The 16021-nt window shown below is 42.2% G+C and overlaps 1 protein-coding gene across 1 annotated transcript; it reads right to left on the bottom strand.

The window, feature by feature from the left end:
* Nucleotides 1-1999: 1999 nt before the first annotated feature.
* HSPA5 (heat shock protein family A (Hsp70) member 5) lies at nucleotides 2000-15921 on the bottom strand. Its single transcript, XM_068109449.2, has 10 exons — nucleotides 15608-15921; nucleotides 14699-14838; nucleotides 14346-14577; nucleotides 13998-14132; nucleotides 11990-12102; nucleotides 11736-11890; nucleotides 11323-11558; nucleotides 10979-11216; nucleotides 3483-3650; nucleotides 2000-3308 (listed from the first exon to the last, which is right to left on the bottom strand). The coding sequence occupies exons 2-10, from the start codon at nucleotides 14824-14826 to the stop codon at nucleotides 2755-2757; spliced, it is 1959 nt and encodes a 652-aa protein (XP_067965550.1). The 5' UTR covers nucleotides 14827-14838; nucleotides 15608-15921; the 3' UTR covers nucleotides 2000-2754.
* Nucleotides 15922-16021: the final 100 nt, after the last annotated feature.

The raw sequence follows: 16021 nt of genomic DNA, 5'->3' as shown, positions 1-16021 counted from the left end.
TGTGTGGGTTGGTCATGGGTATTGTTAGCTAGGGTGATGGTTGTTGGGGAATGGTCGTGAGTATTGTTGGCTAGGGTGACGGTTGTAGGGGGATTGTGAGGGCATGGTGGATGGGCGGGAGGGGGAGACAAGGGCGTAGGTTGGTCGTGGGTAGTTAGCTAGGGTGATGGTTGTAGGGAGATTGTGAGGGCATGGTGGATGGGCGGGCGGGGGGGGAGACAAGGGCGTAGGTTGGTCGTGGGTACTGTTAGCTAGGGTGATGGTTGTAGGGAGATTGTGAGGGCATGGTGGATGGGCGGGCGGGGGGGGAGACAAGGGCGTAGGTTGGTCGTGGGTACTGTTAGCTAGGGTGATGGTTGACGATTTGGTTTTTGTTTTTCAGAAAATTGAGATGCCTCAAAAACCAAGGTCACCTAAGTTGAACAGAGCCAGCAATATTACCAAAGGAAATAGTCAAGAAATCCATGGCAAATCAGTTGTATCAGCAGAAAATATCCTCAATAAGAGATGGCAGAAAATGTGTTGTACGCTTGGAACAAGATCACCCATAAGGTCGCCCGTAGGGCAGGTACTCTGCTAGTACCTGCTAAAGGGCGGTCAAGCTCACTTCGTGAGTCAATGGCCATCCAGTAAGGAGATGGTGTCTCCTAAAAAATACACATCCAGGAAGGAGATGGCGTCTCCTAAAAAGCACCCATCTAGTAAGGAAATGGCATCTCCTAAAAAAACACCCATCCGGTAAGGATGACATAAACCTCCCCCCCCCTAAACCCCGATTTTTGTTATGCCACGAAGAAACGTTGATGCATTACGGGCGATTGTGTTCATGTTTCATTGAAATTGTGTGTGTATTTTCAGAAAAGAGAACACAGACCTACTTTGTGGGGCTCAAACCCCCCAAAGACTTCCATAGACCTCAATTTAACGCCGTGAACAAAATTTGGTACAACACAGGTGATGAAGGTTGCGGTTAAATGTCATCAAAATAGTGTGAAGTTTTGGATGAGAGCACATACCTATTTGTGGGGTCCAAACTGGATCCACTTTGACCCCCAGTAGATTTTTTTTTTTTTCATGCCGTGAACAAATTTGAGATGCAACATACTCATTATTCGTGCCAAATTTGGTTACAATCCCATCAGCAGTTTTGGAGAAGAAATTGCAAGTGTTTACAGAATGACGATGCGCCACCTCATAAGCTCGAACCAACATCGAATCGATTGTTCCTCGTCATCTACCAACTTATCCACGAAGTTTCTTCAAATCCATCCATAAATGTTTGAGATATCTTGTTTATATATCGTTTTTAGCCCCATCACTCACTGGTAAAGAATCATTTTAAAATGTATCTTATCCGGATTCGGACCTTCTCCAACACCGAACAATTCTTCCTCGTCACACACGCAACCTGCCCACCAAGTTTCAACCGAATCCATCCACCACCTCCTGTATTCTGCTCACACACACAGGGGTGAAAACAACCTCCCTCCACCTTTGGTTAAATCAACCACCTTCGGTGACGGAGGAAAGAAATGAAAAACTGCATCGTGAGTTTAGGGTGGAAAACGTTTCCTTCATACACAAGTTCTCCACCAATTATCGTACCACACCTTTTACATGTTGTTAGGCCAGTTGCAGTTACTCAACATTGGTTGTGCTAGGTGGTTTGCCATTGCATTTCCAGCAGTCATTTTTTGTAAATCTATTCACAGGAGCAGCGATAACCTGCTTATCAATTGTGACACCCTGTGGGATCGTTACTATGTCCACCGTTAACCTCCCTATGAACACAACACCAACAGATTTGACAGCCTGCAAAATACCAGGACGGCAGTTTATAGCTGGGTCGAGATTCAAATCGAGGCGAAACCGCTCAAAGGCGAGTACACGTCCCTCCGTACCATCCTCCCAGGCCTACACCAACGATACAAACTTCCACAATACCACACGAGGTCGACGTGGAATCGAATCACTTTTATCCACGACGCTGGAAGCAAAGTTTAAATAAAGTTCCCGTTTATTACAACGACTTATGAACAGTTGTGATGTCATGACAGAATTAAATTACACCACTGGATGCGTGTATTCAAAATAATCTTTAACAAGTCCCAACCCCCCCCAACCCCAAATGATAAAATGTATCTAGTGAACCCCGCTGTAAGACTTTAGACAGGCATGCAAATTGTGGCGCACACAGCTATTTTACACACCCAAACAAGGTCCGTGGACATCAACGAGTCATCCTTCAGATCATTCAAATTGGAACAAAACAAATACCTGTACACCATTTACTCACCCTCACCATCAACTGTGGGGGTAAGAGCATTTACTTACCCACACCAAAAACTGTAGGGCGAGAAACTATATTCAAATGGTCCGCCCTTCCGCCCAAAAGCAAAATGAGCACATATGGATCAGAGGAGGTGATGATGCCTTGATTAGGTGTCGATACATCCACGAGGGGAAAAAAATAAAAAATAATAATAATAATAACGACGACACCTTCAAATTGTGCAATTTTCTGCTTCCGGTGTCAACTGGAAATCACAGGAAAAAGATGGTAACCAAATCACAACTACGCAGGAGGTACACGAAACGAGGAACGGCCATCGATGGCAGGAGCACTAAGCCACACTTTGTGTGAGGGGAAGACCTAATGCGAAAGAGCGAGGAGAAAAAGAAAAAAAGAAAAAAAAAAGCCAAACAGTCTTTTTCACCGTCGAAGAGCTCAGTTCACACATGGAGCACAGGCAATCACAGCTCGTCCTTGTCCGACTCCTCTGGGGGCGGCGTACCCGCGCCGGAGTAAAGCTTGCCCACGATGGGCTGCACGGCCTCTTCGAGCTCCTTCTTCTGCGCGTTGAACGCGTCGACCTCGGCGTCTTGGTGGCCCTCGAGCCACTGGATCTTCTCGTCGACGGCCTTCTCGATGGTCTCCTTATCTTCGGGCGACAGCTTCCCGCCGAGTTTCTCTTTGTCCCCGATCTGGTTCTTGAGGGAGTAAGCGTAGCTTTCGAGCTCGTTCCTCGCCTCCACCCGCTCCTTCACGCGTTTATCGTCGTCGGCGAAACGCTCGGCATCGTCGACCATCCGCTTGATCTCGTCGGGCGTGAGCCTGTTCTGGTCGTTCGTTATGGTGATCTTGTTCTTGTTACCCGTGCCCTTATCCTCGGCCGAGACGCGAAGGATACCGTTTACGTCGATTTCAAAGGCGACCTCGATTTGAGGAACGCCTCGCGGCGCCGGAGGGATTCCCGTCAGGTCAAACTTGCCCAGTAGATGGTTGTCTTTGGTCATCGGTCGCTCACCTGCAGCGAAACAAAATGCTCCAATTGAAACTTCACGACGAGTAAACGAGGAGATTCATTCATAACAAAGCTGCCACCATCAGGGGTCATGACCTACATCGCACTTCTGAACTTGACTTGCTCTGACCAAATAGCCTGCATTTCCCAGTCCGACCTCAAATATTTGCAGCCTACCTTCAAACACCTGGATGGTAACTGTGGGCTGGTTATCAGCAGCTGTAGAAAAGATCTGAGACTTCTTGGTGGGAACAACCGTGTTACGGCCGATAAGCTTGGTCATGACGCCTCCGACGGTCTCGATGCCAAGTGTGAGGGGGCACACGTCCAGCAGCACCACTTCACCTGTGCACACCGTTCGGAGTTACCACAGCACACCTTCAGCACAAGCCAAATGGTCGGTGAAGATTGCTTTGCAATACATGTCATGTCCGTACTGGTTCCAATATTCATCATAGTCAAGCCACAACAAATCATCAAGATGAAACACAGCCACAACAAATCATCAAGAATGATGAAACAGCCACAACAAATCATCAAGATGAAACACAGCCACAACAAATCATCAAGAATGATGAAACAGCCACAACAAATCATCAAGATGAAACACAGCCACAACAAATCATCAAGGATGATGAAACACAACCACAACAAATCAGCAAGAATGATGAAACACAGCCACAACAAATCATCAAGAATGATGAAACAACCACAACAAATCATCAAGATGAAACACAGCCACAACAAATCATCAAGAATGATGAAACAGCCACAACAAATCATCAATATGAAACACAGCCACAACAAATCATCAAGAATGATGAAACAGCCACAACAAATCATCAATATGAAACACAGCCACAACAAATCATCAAGAATGATAAAACAACCACAACAAATCATCAAGAATGATGAAACAACCACAACAAATCATCAAGAATGATGAAACACAACCACAACAAATCATCAAGAATGATGAAACACAACCACAACAAATCATCAAGAATGATGAAACACAACCACAACAAATCATCAAGAATGATGAAACACAACCACAACAAATCAACAAGAATGATGAAAGACAACCACAACAAATCATCAAGAATGATGAAACACAACCACAACAATCATCAAGAATGATGAAACACAACCACAGCAAATCATCAAGAATGATGAAACACAACCACAACAAATCATCAAGAATGATGAAACACAACCACAACAATCAAGAATGATGACACAACCACAACAAATCAGCAACAATGATGAAACAACCACAACAAATTATCAAGAATGATGAAACAGCCACAACAAATTATCAAGAATGATGAAACACAACCACAACAAGTCATCAAGAATGATGAAACACAACCACAACAAATCAGCAACAATGATGAAACAGCCACAACAAATCATCAAGAATGATGAAACACAACCACAACAAATCATCAAGAATGATGAAACAGCCACAACAAATCATCAAGAATGATGAAACACAACCACAACAATCAAGAATGATGACACAACCACAACAAATCAGCAACAATGATGAAACAACCACAACAAATTATCAAGAATGATGAAACAGCCACAACAAATTATCAAGAATGATGAAACACAACCACAACAAGTCATCAAGAATGATGAAACACAACCACAACAAATCAGCAACAATGATGAAACAGCCACAACAAATCATCAAGAATGATGAAACACAACCACAACAAATCATCAAGAATGATGAAACAGCCACAACAAATCATCAAGAATGATGAAACACAACCACAACAATCATCAAGAATGATGAAACACAACCACAGCAAATCATCAAGAATGATGAAACACAACCACAACAAATCATCAAGAATGATGAAACACAACCACAACAATCAAGAATGATGACACAACCACAACAAATCAGCAACAATGATGAAACAACCACAACAAATTATCAAGAATGATGAAACAGCCACAACAAATTATCAAGAATGATGAAACACAACCACAACAAGTCATCAAGAATGATGAAACACAACCACAACAAATCAGCAACAATGATGAAACAGCCACAACAAATCATCAAGAATGATGAAACACAACCACAACAAATCATCAAGAATGATGAAACCACAACAAATCATCAAGAATGATGAAACAACCACAACAAATCAAGAATGATGAAACACAACCACAACAAATTAACAAGAATGATGAAACCACCACAACAAAATAACAAGAATGATGAAACACAACCACAACAAATCATCAAGAATGATGAAACCACAACAAATCATCAAGAATGATGAAACACAACCGCAACAAATCAAGAATGATGAAACAACCACAACAAATCACCAAGAATGATGAAACAACCACAACAAATCACCAAGAATGATGAAACCACAACAAATTATCAAGAATGATGAAACAACCACAACAAATCATCAAAAATGATGAAACACAACCACAACAAATCATCAAGAATGATGAAACAACCACAACAAATCATCAAGAATGATGAAACACAGCCACAACAAATTATCAAGAGTGATGAAACACAACCACAACAAATCAGCAAGAATGATGAAACACAGCCACAACAAATCATCAAGAATGATGAAACACAACCGCAACAAATTAAGAATGATGAAACACAACCACAACAAATCACCAAGAATGATGAAACAACCACAACAAATCACCAAGAATGATGAAACCACAACAAATTATCAAGAATGATGAAACAACCACAACAAATCACCAAGAATGATGAAACAACCACAACAAATCATCAAGAATGATGAAAGACAACCACAACAAATCAAGAATGATGAAACACAACCACAACAAATTAACAAGAATGATGAAACACAACCACAACAAATTATCAAGAATGATGAAACACAACCACAACAAATTATCAAGAATGATGAAACACAACCACAACAAATCATCAAGAATGATGAAACACAACCACAACAAATCAAGAATGTTGAAACAACCACAACAAATCAAGAATGATGAAACAACCACAACAAATCATCAAGAATGATGAAAGACAACCACAACAAATCAAGAATGATGAAACACAACCACAACAAATTAACAAGAATGATGAAACCACCATAACAAATTAACAAGAATGATGAAACAACCACAACAAATCATCAAGAATGATGAAACACAGCCACAACAAATCATCAAGAATGATGAAGCACAACCACAACAAATTAAGAATGATGAAACGCAACCACAACAAATCACCAAGAATGATGAAACACAACCACAACAAATCATCAAGAATGATGAAACACAGCCACAACAAATCATCAAGAATGATGAAGCACAACCACAACAAATTAAGAATGATGAAACGCAACCACAACAAATCATCAAGAATGATGAAACACAACCACAATAAATTATCAAGAATGATGAAACACAGCCACAACAAATCATCAAGAATGATGAAACACAGCCACAACAAATTATCAAGAATGATGAAACAACCACAACAAATCATCAAGAATGATGAAACGGCCACAACAAATCATCAAGAATGATGAAACACAACCACAACAAATTATCAAGAATGATGAAACACAACCACAGCAAATTATCAAGAATGATGAAAGACAACCACAACAAATTATCAAGAATGATGAAACAACCACAATAAATTATCAAGAATGATGAAACAACCACAACAAATCATCAAGAATGATGAAACACAGCCACAACAAATTATCAAGAATGATGAAACAACCACAACAAATCATCAAGAATGATGAAACGGCCACAACAAATCATCAAGAATGATGAAACAACCACAACAAATCACCAAGAATGATGAAACCACAACAAATCAAGAATGATGAAACAACCACAACAAATCAAGAATGATGAAACACAACCACAACAAATTATCAAGAATGATGAAACAACCACAACAAATCAAGAATGATGAAACAACCACAACAAATCAAGAATGTTGAAACACAACCACAACAAATTAACAAGAATGATGAAACCACCACAACAAATTAACAAGAATGATGAAACAACCACAACAAATCATCAAGAATGATGAAACACAGCCACAACAAATCATCAAGAATGATGAAGCACAACCACAACAAATTAAGAATGATGAAACGCAACCACAACAAATCATCAAGAATGATGAAACACAACCACAATAAATTATCAAGAATGATGAAACAACCACAACAAATCATCAAGAATGATGAAACACAGCCACAACAAATTATCAAGAATGATGAAACAACCACAACAAATCATCAAGAATGATGAAACAGCCACAACAAATCATCAAGAATGATGAAACAACCACAACAAATTATCAAGAGTGATGAAACACAACCACAACAAATCATCAAGAATGATGAAACACAACCACAACAAATCATCAAGAATGATGAAACCACAACAAATCATCAAGAATGATGAAACAACCACAACAAATCAAGAATGATGAAACACAACCACAACAAATTAACAAGAATGATGAAACCACCACAACAAAATAACAAGAATGATGAAACACAACCACAACAAATCATCAAGAATGATGAAACCACAACAAATCATCAAGAATGATGAAACACAACCGCAACAAATCAAGAATGATGAAACAACCACAACAAATCACCAAGAATGATGAAACAACCACAACAAATCACCAAGAATGATGAAACCACAACAAATTATCAAGAATGATGAAACAACCACAACAAATCATCAAAAATGATGAAACACAACCACAACAAATCATCAAGAATGATGAAACAACCACAACAAATCATCAAGAATGATGAAACACAGCCACAACAAATTATCAAGAGTGATGAAACACAACCACAACAAATCAGCAAGAATGATGAAACACAGCCACAACAAATCATCAAGAATGATGAAACACAACCGCAACAAATTAAGAATGATGAAACACAACCACAACAAATCACCAAGAATGATGAAACAACCACAACAAATCACCAAGAATGATGAAACCACAACAAATTATCAAGAATGATGAAACAACCACAACAAATCACCAAGAATGATGAAACAACCACAACAAATCATCAAGAATGATGAAAGACAACCACAACAAATCAAGAATGATGAAACACAACCACAACAAATTAACAAGAATGATGAAACACAACCACAACAAATTATCAAGAATGATGAAACACAACCACAACAAATTATCAAGAATGATGAAACACAACCACAACAAATCATCAAGAATGATGAAACACAACCACAACAAATCAAGAATGTTGAAACAACCACAACAAATCAAGAATGATGAAACAACCACAACAAATCATCAAGAATGATGAAAGACAACCACAACAAATCAAGAATGATGAAACACAACCACAACAAATTAAGAATGATGAAACGCAACCACAACAAATCACCAAGAATGATGAAACACAACCACAACAAATCATCAAGAATGATGAAACACAGCCACAACAAATCATCAAGAATGATGAAGCACAACCACAACAAATTAAGAATGATGAAACGCAACCACAACAAATCATCAAGAATGATGAAACACAACCACAATAAATTATCAAGAATGATGAAACACAGCCACAACAAATCATCAAGAATGATGAAACACAGCCACAACAAATTATCAAGAATGATGAAACAACCACAACAAATCATCAAGAATGATGAAACGGCCACAACAAATCATCAAGAATGATGAAACACAACCACAACAAATTATCAAGAATGATGAAACACAACCACAGCAAATTATCAAGAATGATGAAAGACAACCACAACAAATTATCAAGAATGATGAAACAACCACAATAAATTATCAAGAATGATGAAACACAGCCACAACAAATCATCAAGAATGATGAAACACAGCCACAACAAATCATCAAGAATGATGAAACACAGCCACAACAAATCATCAAGAATGATGAAACACAGCCACAACAAATCATCAAGAATGATGAAACAGCCACAACAAATCATCAAGAATGATGAAACAGCCACAACAAATCATCAATGATGAAACAGCCACAACAAATCATCAAGAATGATGAAACACAGCCACAACAAATCATCAAGAATGATGAAACACAGCCACAACAAATCATCAAGAATGATGAAACACAGCCACAACAAATCAACGAGGACGATGAAACAGCCACAACAAATCATCAAGAATGATGAAACACAGCCACAACAAATCATCAAGAATGATGAAACACAGCCACAACAAATCATCAAGAATGATGAAACAGCCACAACAAATCATCAAGAATGATGAAACAGCCACAACAACTCATCAAGAATGATGAAACAGCCACAACAAATCATCAAGAATGATGAAACAGCCACAACAAATCATCAAGAATGATGAAACAGCCACAACAAATCATCAAGAATGATGAAACAGCCACAACAAATCATCAAGAATGATGAAACACAGCCACAACAAATCATCGAGGACGATGAAACAGCCACAACATATCATCAAGAATGATGAAACAACCACAACAAATTATGAAGAAGAAAATGCGGAAAGTATGGATGGACTGAAGGAAAAGATGAACAAGTGGAAGGAATGTATGGAGACAAAAGGTCTGAAGGTGAATATCGGAAAGACGAAGGTGATGGCAAGTGGTAAAGCATGTGGTGAGGTGGAAATAACTGGGAAGTGGCCGTGTGCTGTGTGCAGGAAGGGTGTCGGAGTGAACTCCATTCAATGGACAATTTGCGCTGAGTGGGTTCATCAAAAATGTAGTGGTCTGAGAGGGTCATTAACCAGTGTGGCAGCTACATTCAAATGTAAGGTGTGCACAGAGGGAGCTGCAGATGGAGGAAATGTTGAGTTGGATCTTGGAGACGGCGTGAAGCTGGAAGGTGTGAAAACATTTTGCTACCTCGGAGACATGCTGAATGGAGAAGGTGGATCAGACTCGGCAACGGTTGCTCGAGTGAGATGTGCATGGAAGAAGTTTTGGGAACTGAGTAGCGTGCTGATGAGGAGGTGAGTGTCGTTGAAGCTGAAGGGAAAGGTGTATGCTGCATGTGTGAGAAGTGTTATGATTTATGGGAGCGAGACATGGGTAATGAACGTAGAGCAGCAACGAAGGTTGGAAAGGGTGGAAATGCGAATGGTTCGACGGATGTGCGGAGTATCGTTGAGAGAGAAGAAGACAACTGATGAATTGCGAAAGATGATGGGAATAGAGCCTGTGAGTGATGCTGTGAAGAGGAACAGGTTGAGATGGTTTGGTCATGTGTTGAGGAAGGATGAAAGTGACTGGTTGAGAAGAGTGATGGAAATGAATGTAGAAGGAAGTAGAGGATGGGGAAGACCGAGAAAGACTTGGCTAAAGATGGTGGAAGAAGAAATGTGGGCAAGGGGGTTAACAAGGGGAGATGCAGAAAATAGGGCAAAATGGAGAAGATTGTCATGGGGACCGCAAGGCTAACCCCCGCTCTGGCAGGGAAGACGGCCTTAAAATGCCTGTTGTTGTTGTTTGTTGTATAGGAAAGAAACGTCCAGAAAACCACAGGTGGGATGGACAAACACACAGACAGACACAGACAACTGAGAGCAAACGTATCGTCCCCTTTGGGTAGGGGGACTAAAAGCGTACCAGTGTCGTCTGCACCAGAAAGCACACCGGCCTGCACGGCTGCTCCAAAAGCAACGGCTTCATCTGGGTTTATGCCACGTGAGGGTTCTTTCCCAGAGAAGAACTCCTTCACCAGTGCCTGGATCTTTGGAATTCGGGTCGAGCCACCGACCAGCACAATCTCATCAATGTCAGACTTCTTCAGGTCCGCATCCTCCATTACCTTTTGTACAGGCTTCAGGGTTGATCGAAAGAGGTCCTGAGTGAGGGGGTGGGGATGGGGGTCGAGGTTAGTTCAACCGATGTGGTCTAATATCAAGGTTGTAGAGAGCAATTCAAATTGAAGAACAAAATTATTTCCTCACCATGTTCAACTCCTCAAACTTGGCACGAGTCAACGTCTCTGAAAAATCATCGCCGTCAAAGAAAGACTCGATCTCGACACGCGCCTGATGTTGAGCGGAGAGCGCTCGCTTTGCCTTTTCCACCTCACGACGGAGTTTCTGGACAGCCCGCTTGTCCTTGCGCACATCTTTGCCAGTTTTCTTTTTGTAGAGTTTCACGAAGTGCTCCATGACACGCTGGTCAAAGTCCTCACCACCTAAGTCAGCACAGAGTGGCAAGCGTTACCCACGACTTGAGAAAAATATAATTAAGTCGCAGAGAACAGTCTTAAACCGTTTTTGAACAATCTAGGCAAGAACAGGCCATTAAAATTAATTCATCAAAGGATCAAGCGGTAAATGAAGAAAAAGAAGAGCCAAAAAGTGCAATTTACCAAGATGAGTATCACCATTCGTAGCCACCACCTCAAAGACACCATTGTCAATGGTGAGGAGCGACACATCAAAGGTGCCACCACCCAGATCAAACACCAAAATGTTCTTTTCACCTTCTCTCTTATCCAATCCGTAAGCAATAGCAGCTGCGGTCCTGAAGGGATGAAAAGCGGAAAGGCGAGCATTAAAGCACAGAGATCGTGATCGGCCAACGTCGCTTTCCTACGTCGCTGCAATTTGGGGTCAAACTCACGGCTCGTTGATGATCCGAAGGACGTTCAGTCCGGCGATAGTCCCGGCATCCTTGGTGGCTTGCCGCTGCGCATCGTTGAAGTACGCGGGTACAGTCACAACGGCATGCGTAATCTGAAAACGACCAGAGATCAACGTCGTACAAAAACCACATCAACAGGAACAGGATCGTCAAATCAAAAACTTCCGATTCTGATGTGCCATACTTCGTCATGGTGTCGGTGCTGCCAAAGCAGTTTCTTGGAAAGGGATGTACTGGGTGGTTTGCCATTGCCTTACAAGTGGTAGTTCGGGCAGGAATTCAGGGTGAGCCGGAGTTCACCAAGTGGGGGTTTTCTCCTCTCTTACGCAGCTGCCCTCTTTCCACATCTCAAAGTTTCATGTCCCGTCTTTCTGCATCCCTCCTTACCCCACCATCTGAATGCTTCCTGCTCAACACAGCCACTCACCACACCCCCTAACACATCCAAGGTCTCCGCTCCAACCTGAGATCTCTCATTCCAGGCCACTTGTGATGGACCCGACATCTATAACAATCCTTGCTCCCACAGGACATGTGACTCCTTAGGGTCTATCCGTGGCTAATATCTCCTCAGATTCCATAGCGCTGACCCCCACCCCAGCGGCCGAGTTGTGCATTACATCAATGGCTTGAATGCCACAAGGCAGTGTTCTGGGCCCAGTCCTATTCCTAACCTCCATAAATGATCTCTCTGACTCTGGGAAATCCTCTATCTACTTGCTGATGATTCCACCCTCAGCTGTGACATTCCTCACCCTTGAGACAGGCAGCAGCCTCTTCTCTTCAGATCTTGGAAAAAAAACACAAGCTGGTCAAACACTTGGAATCGGTCTTTCCATCCAGACAAATCACATGCTCTGCCTCTCTCCAAAAGGGAACGCCAGGTACAGTCTAGCAAACCTCCCTCACCGTACCCCTCTCCCCCTCATATACTTAATCATCTTGAGGAGGTTCATTTGTTCAAACTTCTGGGTCTCACCATCAGCCATGATCTTTCTTGGGCAAAGCACATTTCAAAGTATGACTCCAAAGTCAGCTGCAGATTCAGCATCCTCCGTCGGCACACCTGAACTCCTGTCCACCTACAAGGCCTTCATCCATAACTCGATGGAGTATGGCTCACCCCTATGGGCTGGCTGTCCTGCTCACATCTTAATCAGATCGACGTCGTGGAAACCAAGGCCTTTATTATTGGAACCTCCCGTGATGAAGCCGAGTCTATGGGTCTATCACTTCGCCATCGCACACAAGTCGGTTACCCAAGTCTCGGTTCACTGCTTACCTCCACCCATTCATTCATTCCTCTTTTTCTCCCCACCAGTGGAACCAACTTCCACATCGTCTTCAATCTCAATCTTCCCTCCAGGTAGTCAGGCAGCTATTCACCACCATCTCAGATGAGCTACCTGCATACATCTAGGTCACCCTGTCTAACAGCCCCATTCGAAACGGTGATATTTTTCTACCACTCTCTTCTAAAAATCTAGTTCATCGCTCCTGAGATTTTGCTTCTCCATCCATCATGTACACCCATTGTATACTCCCTTTCCTCAACATACCCATTGTTTTCCAAGTCTCCCTCTATCTTGTTCTGGTGCAGTGATCGGTGTAAATTAGGGCAGCAATCTGTATACCGTTGGTGAAGGGCATCTTAGGATAGTCAACATCCACCACAAATCGCGGCAGATAGGACACCCAGCTTAACGTCCATCTGAGGGACGGCACGCAAGATTAATCACCCTGCCCGTGACACACCGGGATGACAATTTATAGCTGGGTCGGGATGCAAACCCAGACTAGACGGCGCACCTCAAGGCCATCCTGCAATCCCAAAAAGTCAAAAACCAAATCAATTATTCACTTCGATCTACAATTCCCAATTGGACAAACTCCAATTGATGAAAGACCGGCCTGAAGATGGAAATGCTGAAACAAATCATTATTTGAAAACACCAATCGGGAGCTATGGAAAGGCTCCCTCACACACCTTCTTTCCAAGGTAGGCTTCAGCGGTCTCCTTCATCTTGGTGAGCACCATGGCAGAAATCTCCTCTGGAGCAAAGGTCTTCAACTGACCATCGACGTGCACTTGGATGTGGGGTTTTCCTTTTTTCTCAATCAACTGGCAACACGACACACACAAGCAAAAATCATGTCGCGGAGGGACACGCCATTTGCTTTTTCATGGCGGATCAAACTTCACCAAATCCAAAAACCCAGAAGATCCCACGATTCCATGAACCCATGCTAAGAGTCGGCGCAGACTCCGGCAAAGGTCATGTGCACAAGCATTCGTTTACAACTCGGGCCATGCGACCTGACATCGACTAGTCACCTGGAAGGGAAAATACTTGATGTCCTGCTGCACCGAAGGGTCCGTCCAGGTGCGACCGATAAGGCGCTTGGCATCAAACACCGTGTTCTCGGGGTTGGACGTGAGCTGGTTTTTGGCTGCGTCTCCGATCAAGCGCTCGCCTTCGGAGGTGAAAGCCACGTAGGAGGGCGTGATGCGATTACCCTGGTCGTTGGCGATGATCTCCACCCGGCCATTCTTGAAAACACCGACACTGCAAACAAAGCACCACCTTCGCATTACAAACCTACTGTACACACTCGAGACACCTTCGCAAGGTAAATCCAGGTATAAAATAATAATAAAACCACGACTTTCAGCAAACAAAGGCTCACCACGAATAGGTGGTTCCCAGATCGATTCCCACCACAGTCCCCATGCTCTCCTTCCTTGCGTCATCATCGTCATCGGGCCGGACCGAGCCAAACACCAGGACCACCAATAAGAATTCATACACCCACATGACCAGGGTGCCCTATCGGTATCAGTCGGGCAACAAAATAGGAGAGAAAGCAGCACAAAGGTCAATTTAGTAAATAAATAAATATAATGTTGCTTCACGATTGACCAATCACCGATGGATAAATCCTGGCCACAAACCCCTGGGTGGTGGATGACACTGGATTTTCAAAAAATATAAATATATATATACTTTTAAATGTTGAGAATAGCACAGAATTTAACTTAAGTTGTTCAAGAACAGATCCAAGAAATCAGATTTCATAAAAATAAAAAAGAAAATCACGTCGGTTCGTTTTTTGTGGAGAACGAGCCGAGCATCGAACACAGCGCATCGGTAACCCTTAACCTTACAACAGCCAATGAGAACGCGCCAGACACCCAAGACGAACCAATCAACGTGAGGCACGTACATAACCGGTACGGTGAGCGACAGAGGCCAAACATCTCACAATATATATATATATATACACACACACACACACACACCATTACTAATACTATATATATATATATATATATATATATATATATATATATATATATATATATATATATATATATATATATATATATACACATATATATATATATACACACATTTACACACACATTATAACAATTCAAACATGCGCATTGCCAACGCCTCCACCACCCATTCCCTCAGAAAACATTTTCCAGAGTCGAACGATACTGAAGTCATAACGATGACATCACCTCACAAAGCCCAAGAATACGCGTTCTAAATTGTCCAAGGAAACAAAACAAACAAAAAGGCAACTTACCCGTGTCTGTGATGTGGGAAACAATACGATTTCAACGACAATGGCGAGAGCGCGAACAGGTGAAGCGTAATGTGGGAAAGAACGAATATTGAAAACGCCGATAAATTGAAACCACCAGACGACTTCCCACACGAAACACAACGATAAAAAGCAAAACTGCAATTCCTTAAAATCTCCACACCGGGAATATATAAACGCCAGATATCCCAAGATGACGACAGCTGGCGTGGGTTTCTCCCATTGGCCCGAAAAGGCTGCGTTGGATGTCGCTCGTTGGTCGGTTTGCTATACACGGCCTCTTACCATTGGTCAGTGTTACTGTGTTTCTGACGTAATGTCGTCACTTCCTCTCCCTCTGCCTGACTCCCGATGTACTTCCGATAAACGGGTTAATTTTAATGTTGTGTTTGTTCC

The sequence above is a fragment of the Myxine glutinosa genome, chromosome 3 (genome assembly GCF_964187855.1).
Source record: "Myxine glutinosa chromosome 3, kmMyxGlut1.1, whole genome shotgun sequence".
In the NCBI taxonomy this organism is placed as follows: domain Eukaryota; kingdom Metazoa; phylum Chordata; class Myxini; order Myxiniformes; family Myxinidae; genus Myxine; species Myxine glutinosa.
This window is presented reverse-complemented; position numbering and strand designations above follow the sequence as displayed.

What these genes read in the sequence shown, in the direction of transcription:
- HSPA5 (XM_068109449.2), bottom strand. Translation starts at nt 14,826, where the DNA reads ATGTGGGTGTATGAATTCTTATTGGTGGTCCTGGTGTTTGGCTCGGTC. An exon ending in CTTCGGATCATCAACGAGCC is followed by an intron (nt 11,891 to 11,989) that starts GTGAGTTTGACC and finishes TCATCCCTTCAG; the next exon opens with GACCGCAGCTGCTATTGCTT. An exon ending in TTCTGGTGCAGACGACACTG is followed by an intron (nt 3,651 to 10,978) that starts GTACGCTTTTAG and finishes CGGTGTGCACAG; the next exon opens with GTGAAGTGGTGCTGCTGGAC.